The sequence below is a fragment of the Canis aureus genome, chromosome X (assembly GCF_053574225.1).
Source record: "Canis aureus isolate CA01 chromosome X, VMU_Caureus_v.1.0, whole genome shotgun sequence".
In the NCBI taxonomy this organism is placed as follows: domain Eukaryota; kingdom Metazoa; phylum Chordata; class Mammalia; order Carnivora; family Canidae; genus Canis; species Canis aureus.
In genome coordinates, this window is record NC_135649.1 from 69,412,389 (window position 1) to 69,426,774 (window position 14,386).

Consider the following 14,386-nt stretch of genomic DNA (forward strand, 5'->3'; position numbering starts at 1 on the left):
TAACACCCAGTGCTCATCCCATTGAAAGATGAATATATATTGGTTTTCAATAGCACTCACCTATCCTTTTGACCCTGTCCTCCCAATTTAGTTATATCACATTTCGAGGATAAGCAATATTTATTTTTACATTATGATGTAAATAGTTTCCTTGGATGACTACCCCTACCTTCCTATAAGGTTTTTCTATGGCTTCTTTCCTCCCAGAAATACTGAATTTTTCATCTGATTATTTTTTTACATCCTTATCATTTCATAGCTCCATTATTTAACACAGGCAGGGTTATTTAGATTTACTATCTCTTTTTGCTATAGCCAAAATATTTGGAAGCATTCTCCTCTATAGAGCCAGAAAAGCGAAGAATAGGAAAAGGATTAATTTTTTGCATGTTATTATAGTGTTTGAGATTTTATACTATTCATATGCATTAATTTCATCAAAAAATTATATCAATAAGTTCATTATGGAATATTTGAAACACAAAGTCTAAACAGAAAAATCACATTGAATATAACTCAGAACCATTCTTCATACTGTTGTGTTACTGTATAATATTCTGTAATAAATACACAAAAAAACAGATTTCACTGAGATGGAAACACGGTGTGTAGGTACAATTTAGCAACCTTAGTGGTCACTTGAAATTGTATCATTAATATTTCCTATACCATTAACTAGTCATCAAAACTAATATATATTTTTTATTTTAAAGATTTTTATTTATTTATTCATGAGAGACACAGAGAGAGAGAGGCAGAGACACAGGCAGAGGGAGAAGCAGGCTCCATGCAGGGAGCCTGACATGGGACTTGATCCTGGGTCTCCAGGATCACATCCTAGGGCTGAAGGTGGCACTAAACTGCTGAACCACCAGGGCTGCCCAAAACTAATATTTTTAAAGATGATATAATATTCTATTCTTAAGGATAGTCATTAATTAAACAAGTATTTTTGAACATCTAATATGCTCAGGCACTCTTCTGAGCACTTGAGAGAAAAAAAGAGAAAGAAAGCATCTGACTTAAGTCATTTACTTCTGGTAAAGAACATGTTTGGCTCTAAGTTCCATGGCAAACAAGGCAAAAAAGGGGCTATCTCCCAATAAAAGTGATCCCCAAGTCTATCTGGATTTTCTTTGATGAATCTGTGGATGAGGGACAGTGAACAACAGAATAAACAATGTTTTTAAACTATGATTTTGTTAAAGACATAGCAGCACATTTGAATTTGAAATAAAAGAAAAAGGATTTGAAGCTCTGAACTAAAATAACATCATTTTCAGCTGAGAATGTAAAATGAATGAACAAGAATTTACTTTTCTCGGGATGCCCACCCAGGTGGCTCAACGGTTGGGTGCCCACCTTCAGCTCAGGTCGTGATCCCGGGATCCGGGATCATGTCCTGCATCGGGCTCCCTGAGGGGAGCCTGCTTCTCCCTCTGCCTGTGTCTCTCGTGAATAAATAAATAAATAAATAAATAAATAAATAAATAAATATTTTTTAAAAAGAATTTACTTTTCCTTCAATCAGAACTACAAATGGAAGAAGAGCTTGGCAGGACATTAGAGCCTCAGAGGTCTCAAAGTTTCTTTCCAGCTCTAGCATTTCATGAGCATGTCTTTCCTATGTCTTCTCTACCAGGTTAAATATGCCCAGTTCCCTCACCAGTCGACTCTTCCACAGTCGTGATGGTGATTTCTTCTCCAAATCCACAATGGAGATTTTCTCTAAATCCACTTTTTCTCTTTTCCTGCTGAAATTTTATTTGACTATGAGCTAAAAAACTTCCTCAGAGATGACAGAAAGCAGGCCCAGAGGTGCATAGGGCCTCCCTCATCTAGAGTTGTGTGGTAGACAACTCTCACACCTTTGTTCCTTTATTTAAACATTCACTTTGTCTACTTTGTGTGGGGCACTGTGTTTGACACATGGGAGACCCAGAAGCAAAAGAAGTCCTGGCCTTGCAGAGTACACTGGCTGAGTATGTTGTAGTGAGAGGCACAAATGCAAGATAAGCCAAGGCCTAAAAGCATTCAGAGGGAACATAGGTCACACCCAGTTTGGGGAAGCTATAAGGAGGGGTTGACTTTTGAACTGGCCCTCAGTGAAGGTTCAGGATTTCAACAGGGAGATGGGGAGACGCCCTTCTGGCTAGAAAGAACCACGTGAGCAAAGGCTTAGAGGCAAGTAACCCAGGGTGTGCAGCAGGGTCAGCAGCACCATTATTTGGCGGCAGTGCAAGGCACTCAGTCTACAGTCCAGCTAAGGAGTCTGGCATTCACTTAGTAGGCCTTGTGAGACCGATTTCATGGTCTCAGCTTGTCATTAGCATGCTAAACTTGCACGTGAAGGTATAATTGAAAGAGAACAAGGGTGCCTGGCTGCCTCAGTCGGTAAAACGCATGACTCTTGATCTCAGGCTTGTGAGTTCAAGCCCCACGTTAGGCATAGAGCTTACTTAAAAAAAATAATAAGAAAAAAAAAAACTAAGAACAGGCTGAGTAGTAAAGTCAAACCACCTTTCAAATGATATATATTTCATGTAATCAGAAAAAAAAAGTATTAAATTAGACCTTAATGAATTTTGGGAGCACCTGGGCGGCACAATCAGTGAAGCATCTAACTCCTGATTTTGGCTCAGGTCATGAGCTCAGGGTTGTGAGATCGAGCCCCGAGTTAGCCTCTGCGCAGAGTACAGAGTCCGCTTCAATTTCTCTCTCCCTTTGCCCCTCTCGCCACCCTCTCTCTCTCTCTCTAAAATAAATAAATAAATCTTTAAAAAATGTAAATTTATTTTGAAAAAATATCAACTGCCTACTTGAGATCTTTAAGAACCATGCTTAACTGTGGCCATCTAGCAGTGACAATCTCTCTTAGGAACAGCCTGGAACCTAAAAGTGACAGGGACTGGCTAAATGCCTCAGGTTGGAACTAGTAAGAGGATGAAGGAGCACCTTTCTCCACAGCATGGATATATTCTCCTATCTACTACCCCTTTTAATCCTTAGGGCAAGCACTAGAGAAAGTCAAGGTAGATACCATACTGTCCCTTTTAAATCAGATTGAACCACTGTCCCAAAACTGAAATCCTACACATGCAAGGCCCAAATGACATAGAAACAAAACTTTTCACCCTCTGACTCAAAAAGAATGAGCAGAAAAAGAAGAAAGAATAAAAGAAAGCAATACTTATTTGTCTCCAGACACCTAAAACCACATTTAACCACTCTGGTACCTTGGTCCCACCCTGTGTATATGAGTTTATTGACAAGATGGTGTATTGGGAGACTAGAAGCCTCAGAAACCTCTTATTATTTCTGGGTCTAGATAAAAAGCATTTCATGAAAGCCTCCGACTTGAGGACTGGTCAGTTCAGAGGGAAGCACTATGTCAAGAGAGAACAAAGCTTGTGGAAATATTACCATCTAAAGCCTAAGATCACAGTAAATGGTCTACATTAAAAGATTATTCTTCAACCCTGAATATGCTCCTCCTTGGTTATGGCCATACACCTCTGTGAAGCAAGGGAAAAGCCAGATCCTGGGTTTTCCTGCAACTTCTCAGACATGGCCAGGCAAGAAAAACACCAATTTCTCTTAAAAGCAGGGCAGAGACTGGCCCAGAGAAAAGCGAAAGTGGGCAATGAAGCAGCCTTCTGGAGCCAAGTCACACCAGCATGAAAAGCAGATGCTCGCTTCCCAGGGTCTGCAGGTTGGAGTTCCCGAGCTGAAGCTTTAAATGGAGCTGCCTATCTTCCTAAGGAGAAAACACTGCCAAAGGTCTTGAAAGATATGTTGTGTAAATGGTGACCTTTCAAACAGTATCCCCTAAGAGCTGTGTGTACCTGCCCACATAATACACGTGCTCTGGGGGACTTTGCCTAATCTTCCCTTCAGCTGGGACCTCACTGCCAGACTGGAAAGCAGGAAGATAATCAGCTCAAAGTAAACAGATTACCAGGCCAAAGTCTCTGCAGTTCAGATCCTAAATTGTGAGGTTTGGGTCTAAAAGATCCAGATAAATCAGAAGCACCTGGTATAGCCACCTTGAAGTCTTGGTGAACAGGAATGCAAAGAAAATGGCAAATACCCGGGAAACTGGTCAGGCAGGTTTCTCAAAACAAAGTAAACAAGAGCACTCCAGCACTTCAGCCTCAAAGACATGTGGCTGCTCCTGCTGCACTGACCTAGCAGGGCTCCAGCCATCTGTGTGGCCCGGGGTGGGGGTAGGGTGGGGGGGCTTTGCCAGTCCCCTCTCACCCTCATCAGCATCCCAGAGGCCCAGCCCAAGTTCCACCCTTCTCTGTGACCCTGCCCATTCCAAATTTCTTTCTTCCAAATTCATACTATGTATTTAGCAATGACCTTTCTTAATGTTTTCTACTTATGGCTATTTAACTCTTGTAGTTTTAAAATCTTTCATAGTATATCACCAAGGGGGAAGCCCTTTGAGGACTAAGGCCATGTCTGATGCTCACGAATGCTGGAGGAGATCAGGTTGGGGAAGCAGGGCACCAAATACCCTCCCAGTTACTCTCCAGTTGCTATCACTCAGAGAGTTTGCCCACTGCACTTCCCTCCCATATCAGTCAGGGTCTAAGACATTGCTTTCTTCCTTTGGTCAGTGTTCTGAGCTGTATGTTTGTGTTCCACCAAATTCATACATCAAGGTCCTAACCCTCAAGGTGATAGTATTTGGAGATGGAGCTCTTGGGAGGTAATTCGGTTTGGACGAGGTCATAATGGAAATAGTTCCCCTATGAGAAGAGGAAAAAATAAGATCTCTCTCTCTCTCCTTGCACATACCCAGGAAAGGCCAGGTGAGGACAGAGCAAGAAGGTGGCCATCTACAAGCCAGGAAAGTTGGAGGGGGTTGGTGCTCACCAGAACCTGAACCTGCTGGCACCTAGATCTTGGACTTCCAAATATCTAGAACTGTGAGAAATAAATGTCTGTTCTTTAAGCCACCCAGTGTATGGTACTCTGCTATAGCAGCCTGAGCTATAGAAAGTACCAGATAAAAGGCACATATTATTTGAAAATCAGCAGCTCATCCCTTTCCTGGTCCATATGAAGCACGCACCAAGAGCCATAAAGCAACAGTCACTCATCAGCTCTTGATCTTACTGCGAGAATTAAAATTGTGAGCAGCTTCTGAAAAGCAACCTAAAAGCCCAAACTTGAGTACTCAGGTCGACATAAGGTGGGTCATCACAAGAGGCACAAGTGCAGCTGACATCAAGTCACGTCTTCCAGGTACTCTTTGCAGAAGGGAACATGGAGAACAAGGAAGGGCACTGTTCTCCTTAGTTTACTTCAAAGTTTCAGGCCTTAAAAGTCAATTATGACATTAGAGGGGCAGTCAAGGACTGATTGCCCCACAATATGTGAACATTTGGGGTCACAACACCTGTTGGGCCATCTGAGGGGATTAGGAGCCCAGGTCCAGGACTGCTGTTTGGGGAATATACTCTAGCAACAGGCAGTTAGAGAATCAATGATACAGTACACTCTGCCCCACCCTCAGGTAGCCCTGAACACTACAGAAATTGCTGTTGCATTTGGAGATGTTTATTATTGTCACCCCCAAATTCTGTCAGATAGTGAAGCCTGCCAAAATCACCTCACTGGCATTTTAACCCATATTGAAACTCATTAATGAACAAGGCAAAGTCAGGCTCTCCTAGGCACCACCCTGGGCTCTAAGCACAAGACAGATTAATGTCTGCTCCTTGACAAGAAGTAGCATTCTCCAGCCTTCTTTGATGACCAAACCAATATTTCTTATATGCTTTCTGGAATGCAGACTACAGATGCCCCAACATGATTTCCTTCCTAGAATAGGAAGAAGACTGAGATAGTAGATGACCAACCAGGAGGCCAGGGCTTCCCTGATGGTATCCTGTGGCTGTGAAGAACATACCCAGCCTAGCCGGAAGAGACTTGCAAATATATATTTCTGCAAATATACTACTGAGCCTCTTGGCAACCTTTGGAGGACAAGGTCTTTGATTCATTCATTCAAGAAATAAATGAAAAAACATCTAAGTTTAGAACTTGGAGGTCCCTGGAAGTCTCACCTACCCAGTGTCTTTTTTGTACTACCTTCACATCAGAATTACCTGAGTTAAACACCCAATCACCCTGACCCTGAGCAAGAGGCTCAAGAGAGGCATATTTCTGTGGACTTTTCCAGTATGGAAGGCAAATTCACTAGCATAGCAAAAGCCCTGGAGTGGGCAGAAAGATGGCCTCTGCTCATCCTTCCTATACTGTTTAAGAGCTGAGTCTAGTCTGGTGAAGGGTGGGGAAGGCCCTGTGCTTTCCTACCTTCCACGTGGTAGCAGCTAATGTAAGTGTAATGTTCAGTTGCTAAAGTGAAACGGAAATAAATACCTATTGTGACAAACAAGTGGTTATTCCCGAGCGTTTTGACTGCTTGTTAAAAACATACATTTCAATAAATAAATAAATAAATAAATAAATAAATAAATAAATAAAAAATAAAATAAAAACATACATTTCCCCAAACCCAATGAAGCTAAATAGATAAAAAGAGGAGCCCGGGGATCTGTATTTTTACTAGCATGCCAGCTGATTCCGATCAGCAAGTTTGGGAAATGTTGAAAGAACCATGCTCTATGGTCAGAACAACTGGGCTGAAATTCCAGTTTTGGAACTTCAAGGCTGTCTAAAGTCTCTGTTTTCTCATCTGTAAAATGAGAATAATGTCTACTTTGCAGTATTATTTAAAGGATTTTAACTACAACTGAAAGAGAATAACAAAGGCCCTAATGCATAGATGTCGCCTGTTTCCCTTTATCCTGAAGACATCATGGAACTGCTGAAAACTTCTGATTAGATTATGTCCAGATTGTTGCTTTAGCTTCAAGCCTCTCTGGTAACATCCTGGCATGGGGGTGCCCAGCCTCTTCTGTAACATCTCCAGTAACAAAATATCAAATTTACTACCTCCGGACGCAGTTCATTCTGTTTTCAGACAGTCTTAATCATTAGGTCTTTCTTCCTTCTGTTGAGATGAGATCTGCCTTAGGTGACAGAACAAATCTAATCCCTTTTCCACATGATAGGTTGATGCAATTAACTTAGATATAAGGAAATTGAGGAGCAGCAGGTGCATGTGTGTTATGAGGGGGTTTCAATTTTGAGCAACGCCGCTTGTTTTGAGGCACTGGGAGTGCAGTTCATGCACATGTCCAGCACGTAGTTGATATGCAGGTCTGGAGTTCACCAAAGGGATCAAGGATGTCATTTATACAAGAGGATCTGAATCTGAAAATAAATGACTATAATTTAGGGGGCAGAGCTAATAAAAGACATTGAGGAATGGTTAGCAAGGTAGGAAGAGAGCTTTTAAAGAAGCAAGTGGGTAATTCGTGGTAATAAATATAGTGAAGAGGTCAGACCAATGGCAAAGAATCGGTGAACCAGTCACTGAATTTGATGACTAAGAAATCATTGTGGATCCCTGACAGAGTTGGGCTTCTGCTCCTCTGGAGCCTTCTGGAGTTGCTTGGAACCCCACCACCATGCTGAAAAGCAGATGCACACTTCCTTTCCTACTGAAAGAGAGGTGATCTGAAGACATAGCAGGAGCAAGCACAGATGACTCCAACATTTCCCAAACTGGATTTAAGACAGGCTTCTCCAAATAAGGCTCCCATGCTCCTATCTTTTGGTGAACCTCTGCCTAGTACAGTCCCTCCCCTGGATATGAATCACAGCACTCTATTTTCCTCTGTTCAATACTGCATTTGCCCAACTTACTGAACCACTGATTTTGCACACACAATACTTATTAACATCATGAGGAACTAGTGTTTCCTGGCATATAATTTGGCACATGTGGTGAGCAAAAGAGAGAACAGTTTAAGGTGCTATTGGTATCAAAGGGATTTTTTTTTCTTTTTAAGAATGGAAGAAACTCGGGCAGCCCTGGTGGCTCAGAGGTTTGGCGCTGCCTTTAGCCCAGGGTGTGATCCTGGAGACCCGGGATCGAGTCCCACATCGGGCTCCCTGCATGGAGCCTGCTTCTCCCTCTGCCTGTGTCTCTGCCTCTCTCTCTCTCTCTCTCTCTCTCTCTCTGTCTGTCTCTCATGAATAAATAAATAAAAATCTTTAAATAAAAAAAGAATGGAAGAAATTCGAATATGTTTACATGCTAATGAAAAGGAACAAAGTGTAGAATGAAAGAATGCCAAACAGGCACGAAAGAAACAGAGCAAGCCAGGCTCTGATAGAAAGGTTAGGTTAGAAAAAGACCTCACACCTCACTGCTTTGGCCATAAAACACTTCCCTTGACTAAGTCTAGTGATCACAAATGTTCATTATTCTAAAGCATACTTACTTTCCTCAGAGGACACTGATGTTATCTAGATGAGGTTAAGGGCAGATTATATAAACCATAGAAACTGATTCACTAGAACAGAGCAGAGTTTCTACCCTCCTACCAGAGTTAGACACAATGTATCCCTTTCCCAGGGCTAGAGAAGGGTGTTCCAGGTCTTTTAGGTCTTCCAGGTCAGGAGCTAATGCCCCACTTCCATTACCCAGGCAGGGAGAGCTCTAGCACAGGATAGGTGGAGAGAGGAAATCTAAAAATAAAGCTCTCCGAAGAAACTGTCTTGCCTAAAGAGCAACTTCCCACGCACACTGGAGTGCCACATCTGCGGGGGCTGGCAGCACGGGAACGGAACAATCCTGACCAAGTCACAGAAGTATTACCCTTTCGCTGGGGGCAACAGCACATTTCTGCTTCCCCCATCAGTGTCCCAGTGTCTAGGCTACAGACCCAGAGTAAGGGCTTTGTGACAGAAAACAGGAGACCGAAAAGATCACCAGAAACTAGTCCAGCCTTCCTCTAGCTCAGGTAGCCCTGAACATTACAGAAATTGCTGTTGCATTTGGAGATGTTTATTATTGTCACCCCTAAATTCTGTCAGATAGTGAAGCCCGCCAAAATCACCTCACTGGCATTTTAACCCACTAGGAGGTAAGCACAGCAAATGTGAAGAAAGCTGCTCTCAACAAACAAGTAGTTAAGGGGTCATTTTTCAAAAAAGAACCATGAAGGGTTCTAGTGGGCTTCAGACTCAAAGCTGGGCTCCCTCGGCTCCACTCCCTCCCTAAGGCCAGGGACTACCAACTGAGAGAAAAGAAAATCAACACTGTGAGACAAACTGCAATGAGCATTTATATCCACTGGCTATCTTCAAGTCAAACCCCAAAGGCAGAACAGCAGTTCCATTGCCAGGCAATTAATGTAGCCTTCCTTCCTAACCCCCCAGCAGGTATCAGAGGCCACTAGAGAACGTTCACCCCAAGAGTGTAATACAACCCCACACCTAAGCATTAAACACACACACACACACACACACACACACACACACACACACACACAAAGCTGTCTTTGGGTCAGGGGAGTAATCCCACCACTAAGGATTTTAACCTTGGAGAGATACCATGTACTTGCACCATACTGTTTGGAGTTTTGCCAAGAAGCTAGGGCAGGAAGAAGAAAACTATTCTTACTTCTACAAGGAGTTCATAGTGTTCACTTAGCAGTCCAACTCCCCAAGAGGTTTGTACTTTTGACCTGACAAAGTATTATAATGTGTCAAAAGTTCAACCTTGGACAGTACTGCAGAATAGCTTTCAGCAGCAATACAGTCAATGCTATATATCCGTTCCTTCCACCCACCCTTCCTGGGGACCATACACCATCCCATCCCATCATATCCCAGGATTCAGATACAACAGACTAGCACAGCAGAGAGGAAGAAAACACCATTTTTTAAAAAGACTCAGAAGCAGCAACCTGTCAGTTATTTGGTCTCTTACAAGACCCTGTACCGGAACACAGTGATAGTGATATGCTCAGATACAAATGCTGATGTCTACTGCATATGTGGAAGGGGGGTATGCCAAGTTTTCCCCTCAAATCACAGATTGCAAGCAAAGTACTCTGAACATTTGAGTGCTATTTGAATGCTGACTAGCAACAATCACCCAGCAGTCTTTCACAATTAGAGCAAACTGAAATTTTCTCATACTGAGTCATTCATGAGCAAAGAGGAAGAAGCCAGCTCACAGAAGAGAGAGACACTGACCATAAAGTACACAACCTGAGCATACAGTGCAAAATGCTGCTTTAGTACTGGGAGTACACACTCCCTACCCCACTAGTTAAACAGGAAGGGCTGTGTTGGCACAGAGCTCTCCTCAGGCAGCACAAGGCCTGGTGCTCAGAATTGTGACTTACCTGACATACAAAGACCTCTTCTCACTTGTTCGGAGGGATCCAGACCCAGAGCTCATGCTGCTGTTCATCATTTGTTCTCGCAAGTCATGTATCTTTGATTCAAAACGACTGTACTCTGTCAGGGAGACAAGGGAAAAGACAGGAAAAGAATGAACCCAAGGAACTGCACCAAGCCTGTGTGCCAGTGGCTAGAGAGCCAGAAGGACACTGGGCTTTTTCAAAGCAGCCAGAGTCAGTGCAGTCAATCTTTGCTTTGATAAGCAGAGTCCCTCCTCCAAGCACAGACAGACATCTTTCCACTCCCAGACTAATAGAAGGAAGAAACATACCTGAAAAAGGAGTAACATTTGGATATATCAAATGGAAAAAGCTTTTATCTGCCTTGAAATTTCACTGGTCCTTGAAAAAACAATTGGAGAGAGGTTCCAGTGCAGCCTTCATAAATCTTTAGAGCAGGCACTAAGGCCCAAGGAGAGCAGATGGGAAAAGAGACTTTCCCAAAAAAGTGGATGGCAGAGAACAGATGGCCCTGAGACACGGTGGAGGGGCTGGAAAGGGCCTGAGGCTATTATACCACTGTTAGGAAAGGAAGATGATTTGTTTCTAGATGACTTTTTTTTTTTTTTTTTTTTTGGAGGGGGAGACTGGAACCCAGTACACAAAGGTAAAAACAAACCTCACAATCAGATGAGAAGATCACATCTTCCAAGTTATTTCCCTTTTAACAAACAGGATCTTTGGCTTCAGTAACAAACATTAAAACAGAAATTCTCCCAAACCGGTAAGTCGGCTGTCACCTTTCTCCTCCAAAATCATCTAGTTCATGGGGTTCTAAGTCCATATGCCCAGCTTTATAGCCCACTAACACCATCACAACAGCCTTGAAACAGCCTTATCACTCTGGAAAGGCAACTCCAGGTTTACACCCAACTTAAGAAAACCTGATAGAGGAAAATTATTCTAGCTCTACAATTACTATAAAAGTTTTTTTTTTTTTTAAATAGGGGTCCTTTGCTGTGACATTTTCCTAGTACATTTCCTGGTACATGATATTTACATTTGTCCCCCCCCAACACACAACAATTTTTAAGATCTATAATTGCTGCATAAAATGGGATATATCTAAAGCACATGCTGTAGAAATAGTAGAAAATAGTCCTACCTCATTATGAAAAGATTTCAAAGGAAGACAAAATTTATAGTAGGGGTTGAAGGTTGTGGAACTGCTTTAAAAAAAAAACAAACCTATTTCCAGGGAAAAAGAATTCCACAAAAGCATTTTCATGTACCAAGTGGGCTGGCAAGAAGCATCCTCATCTAGTCTGTATGATTCTACAGGCAGAAAACAAAACACCTGTTCCAACACCTGACACTACCATTCCCTCCCTCAGAAAGCAACCTGACCTTCAGCTAGGTATAAAGGGAAAGGCTAAAAAGCCTTAAGGGGAGGGAATGGAGTTCTAACTCACACAAATATCCTCAATAAAGTTTATTTTTGTTCACTCTGGTACCAATGAAGCCAACTGGTTAAATTCATGTGTTCTTTCATTCATCATGCACCAGTGTTATGATTTGTCCTCATTACCTACTCCCATTCCTGAAATCCTGCAGGAAGCAGTTAAGTCACTGACTCACCCATTAAGTGTTGGAGGGAAAAGACAGCAGCTGGACAGTGTCCCTGTTCTGAGGGTTACAAGGCAACACATCAATATCAATGAGGCGTCGCAATCTAAATGTAGAGGGTGGCGACCGATCTGTCATAGAGGCCCCGGACTGCCCATGAGTGCAGCAGTGGGGCTGTCTACCTCTCTGCCTGCCCAGGGAACTAGCCCTACTCCAGGGCTCAGCCCTCCACCCTGGCCTGCTAGTTGGCTGCTTTCTGGTCCTCCTCTTCACTCACCGGCTAGGAGGAGAAGTTGATGAGACAAAGAGATTTTTGACCAGGCAGCCCTTTCTAATGGGGGAAGATAAAGAAGGCAGAAATAGCCATTGAACCCAGAAAAAAATATACCAAATCTATCTATCCTTAAGCCATTTCCCCCCCTCTCACAACTTGTTTATATATTCCCTTCTTTGGAATTGACTTGCCCGCTGAACTCCAACTTAGCAGCAGATCATGGCAGTTGCTTAGTAACTACATTTCTTAAAAAAAAAAAAAAAAAAAAAAAAACTTTAAAAAACAACCACCAAACCACTATTTCCTCAAAGCTCCTAATCCAAGGTTGATAATGCTGGGCTAGAGGGACCACTTAAAATAGACTACAAAAAGAGAACAAGGCTGTTACTTTAAGGAATCCACTTTCTGTTTTCTATGGGCTACTAAGCTTTCAAGTCTATTAAATTGTGTTTTATTCATTTTTTCCCACTCAGATGATCCCCTCAGAGTTCCAGCTGCTCATCAGTCTCTGGCTTTATTTGTAGAATTATCTAATGTCCACTAGGCACAGAGTAGCTTCTGAATAAATTATTGTTGGGTAAATGAGGAGCAAATTAGAAAACTGTGCCCAAGTTGATGCTTCTGTTCTCAAACTAATAAACATAATGGTTTATTTAACTGATGGCTGCCAGCTTCACTGAGGGCTTGGGAAGGTAGTTATGAAGTATTACCATTCACTTTTATTTCCAAGGTTAACTGTTGGGAGTAATTGGGGTATATGGTTTTTAAACACCCTTATGTGATGTTAAAAACCCACAGTAGGCACCTGATTAACAGACTTTGTTTACAACAAAGAAAAATAATAAATCTAACAAAAAACATTTAGAATAGTCTTTAAGATAGATGGCACCTCATCAGAATACTAGAAAACATCATTTTCCAAGGACAGAAGCTTCACTTAAAAAGCATCTGAATTCTAAGACCTCACGGTCCCTCCTCTTCCACTTATAAATAACTAAGGAAGCCATCGCTAGAAGGCATCTCCTAGGCTGCTCACTGCCTAGTCACTGCCCACCAGACCAGCCTCCAACCCAAAGGGTCCACTTCAAATAGGTTAAAGAAACAACACTAAAAAAAATAGAAACAACACTTATTAAAGTCTCAAGTCTACTGACCTATGTTTTATTCATTTTCTCCCATTCAGATGAACCCAACCATGTGTGACCCACAAAGATATCCATGGTGAGGTTCCCTTTGCTAATCATGGCGAGAGAAATGAGGGGTGGGGGCACAATCAGACATCATTCCCTGAAACAGGGTTTATCACTGACCACCTGGGGTGCCTCTGAAAGAGCAGGATTTTGGATCTAACCAAGACACACTGATTCAGAATCTATTGAGGGATGCCTGGGTGGCTCAGCAGTTGAGCATCTGCCTTTGACACAGGGCTTGATCCTTGAGTCCCAGGATCAAGTCCCACATTGGGCTTCCTGCATGGAGCCTGCTTCTCCCTCTCCCTATGTCACTGCCTCCCTCTCTCTCCTTCTCTCTCTCTCTCTCCCTGTCTCTCATGAATAAATAAAAACTTTAAAAAAATCTATTGAGCAGGCCCAGGAATCTGCAATTTACTAAGCATCAAGGGGATTCTGATGTCCAATAAGGTTTGAAACTGCTGGTCTTGACTTACAAAATTGAGTTTTGTTTTATTAGTTAAGGGGAAAGATAAGGTAAGTATCCTGTAGCATGTATCATATCAGAAGGAAGATAGGGCCAGAGGGCTGGAAAACTCTCAAAAAAAATTGCCAATACAGTTGCAAATCCTGCAGGAAAGGAAAGTGCTAGAGGCCTCTGTCCAATGTGTCTACAAAGAAAGCTGATGAATTTATACTTTATGAGAGGCACATGATTTTTAAAAATCTTTAACTACTTCCTTTAGACATTCCTGTATCACTTCCCCCCCACTACCCAAAAGTAACCTGTTAGTGTTTCTAGCATGTATCCTTCCATGCATATATTGTTTATATACATATACTCACAACTCACACAAAGTCACATAAATCTACTTTTTTCATCCTCTAATAGGTCATGGAAACCCATCCTTGTCAGTACAGAGACCTATTTCATTCTTTTTAATAGCTGCATAGTATTTCACACTATGGATAGACCATAATTTATTCAGTCATATCTCAACTGATGTACATTTAAATTGTTTACAATTTTTAATATC

The 14,386-nt window shown here is 42.1% G+C and overlaps 1 protein-coding gene across 8 annotated transcripts in view; it reads right to left on the bottom strand.

Annotated features, from left to right (window-relative positions):
- DLG3 (discs large MAGUK scaffold protein 3) overlaps positions 1–14,386 on the bottom strand; it is a 61,721-nt gene that overhangs the window by 15,461 nt on the left and 31,874 nt on the right. For 7 of the 8 annotated variants that reach the window (XM_077889613.1, XM_077889615.1, XM_077889614.1 and 4 more), the window contains one exon: positions 10,284–10,398. In XM_077889613.1, the coding sequence (XP_077745739.1) occupies positions 10,284–10,398 (115 nt within the window). Of the gene's footprint in view, positions 1–10,283; positions 10,399–10,612; positions 10,638–14,386 lie in introns of those variants that run through there. The other variant, XM_077889619.1, reaches the window with a different exon arrangement.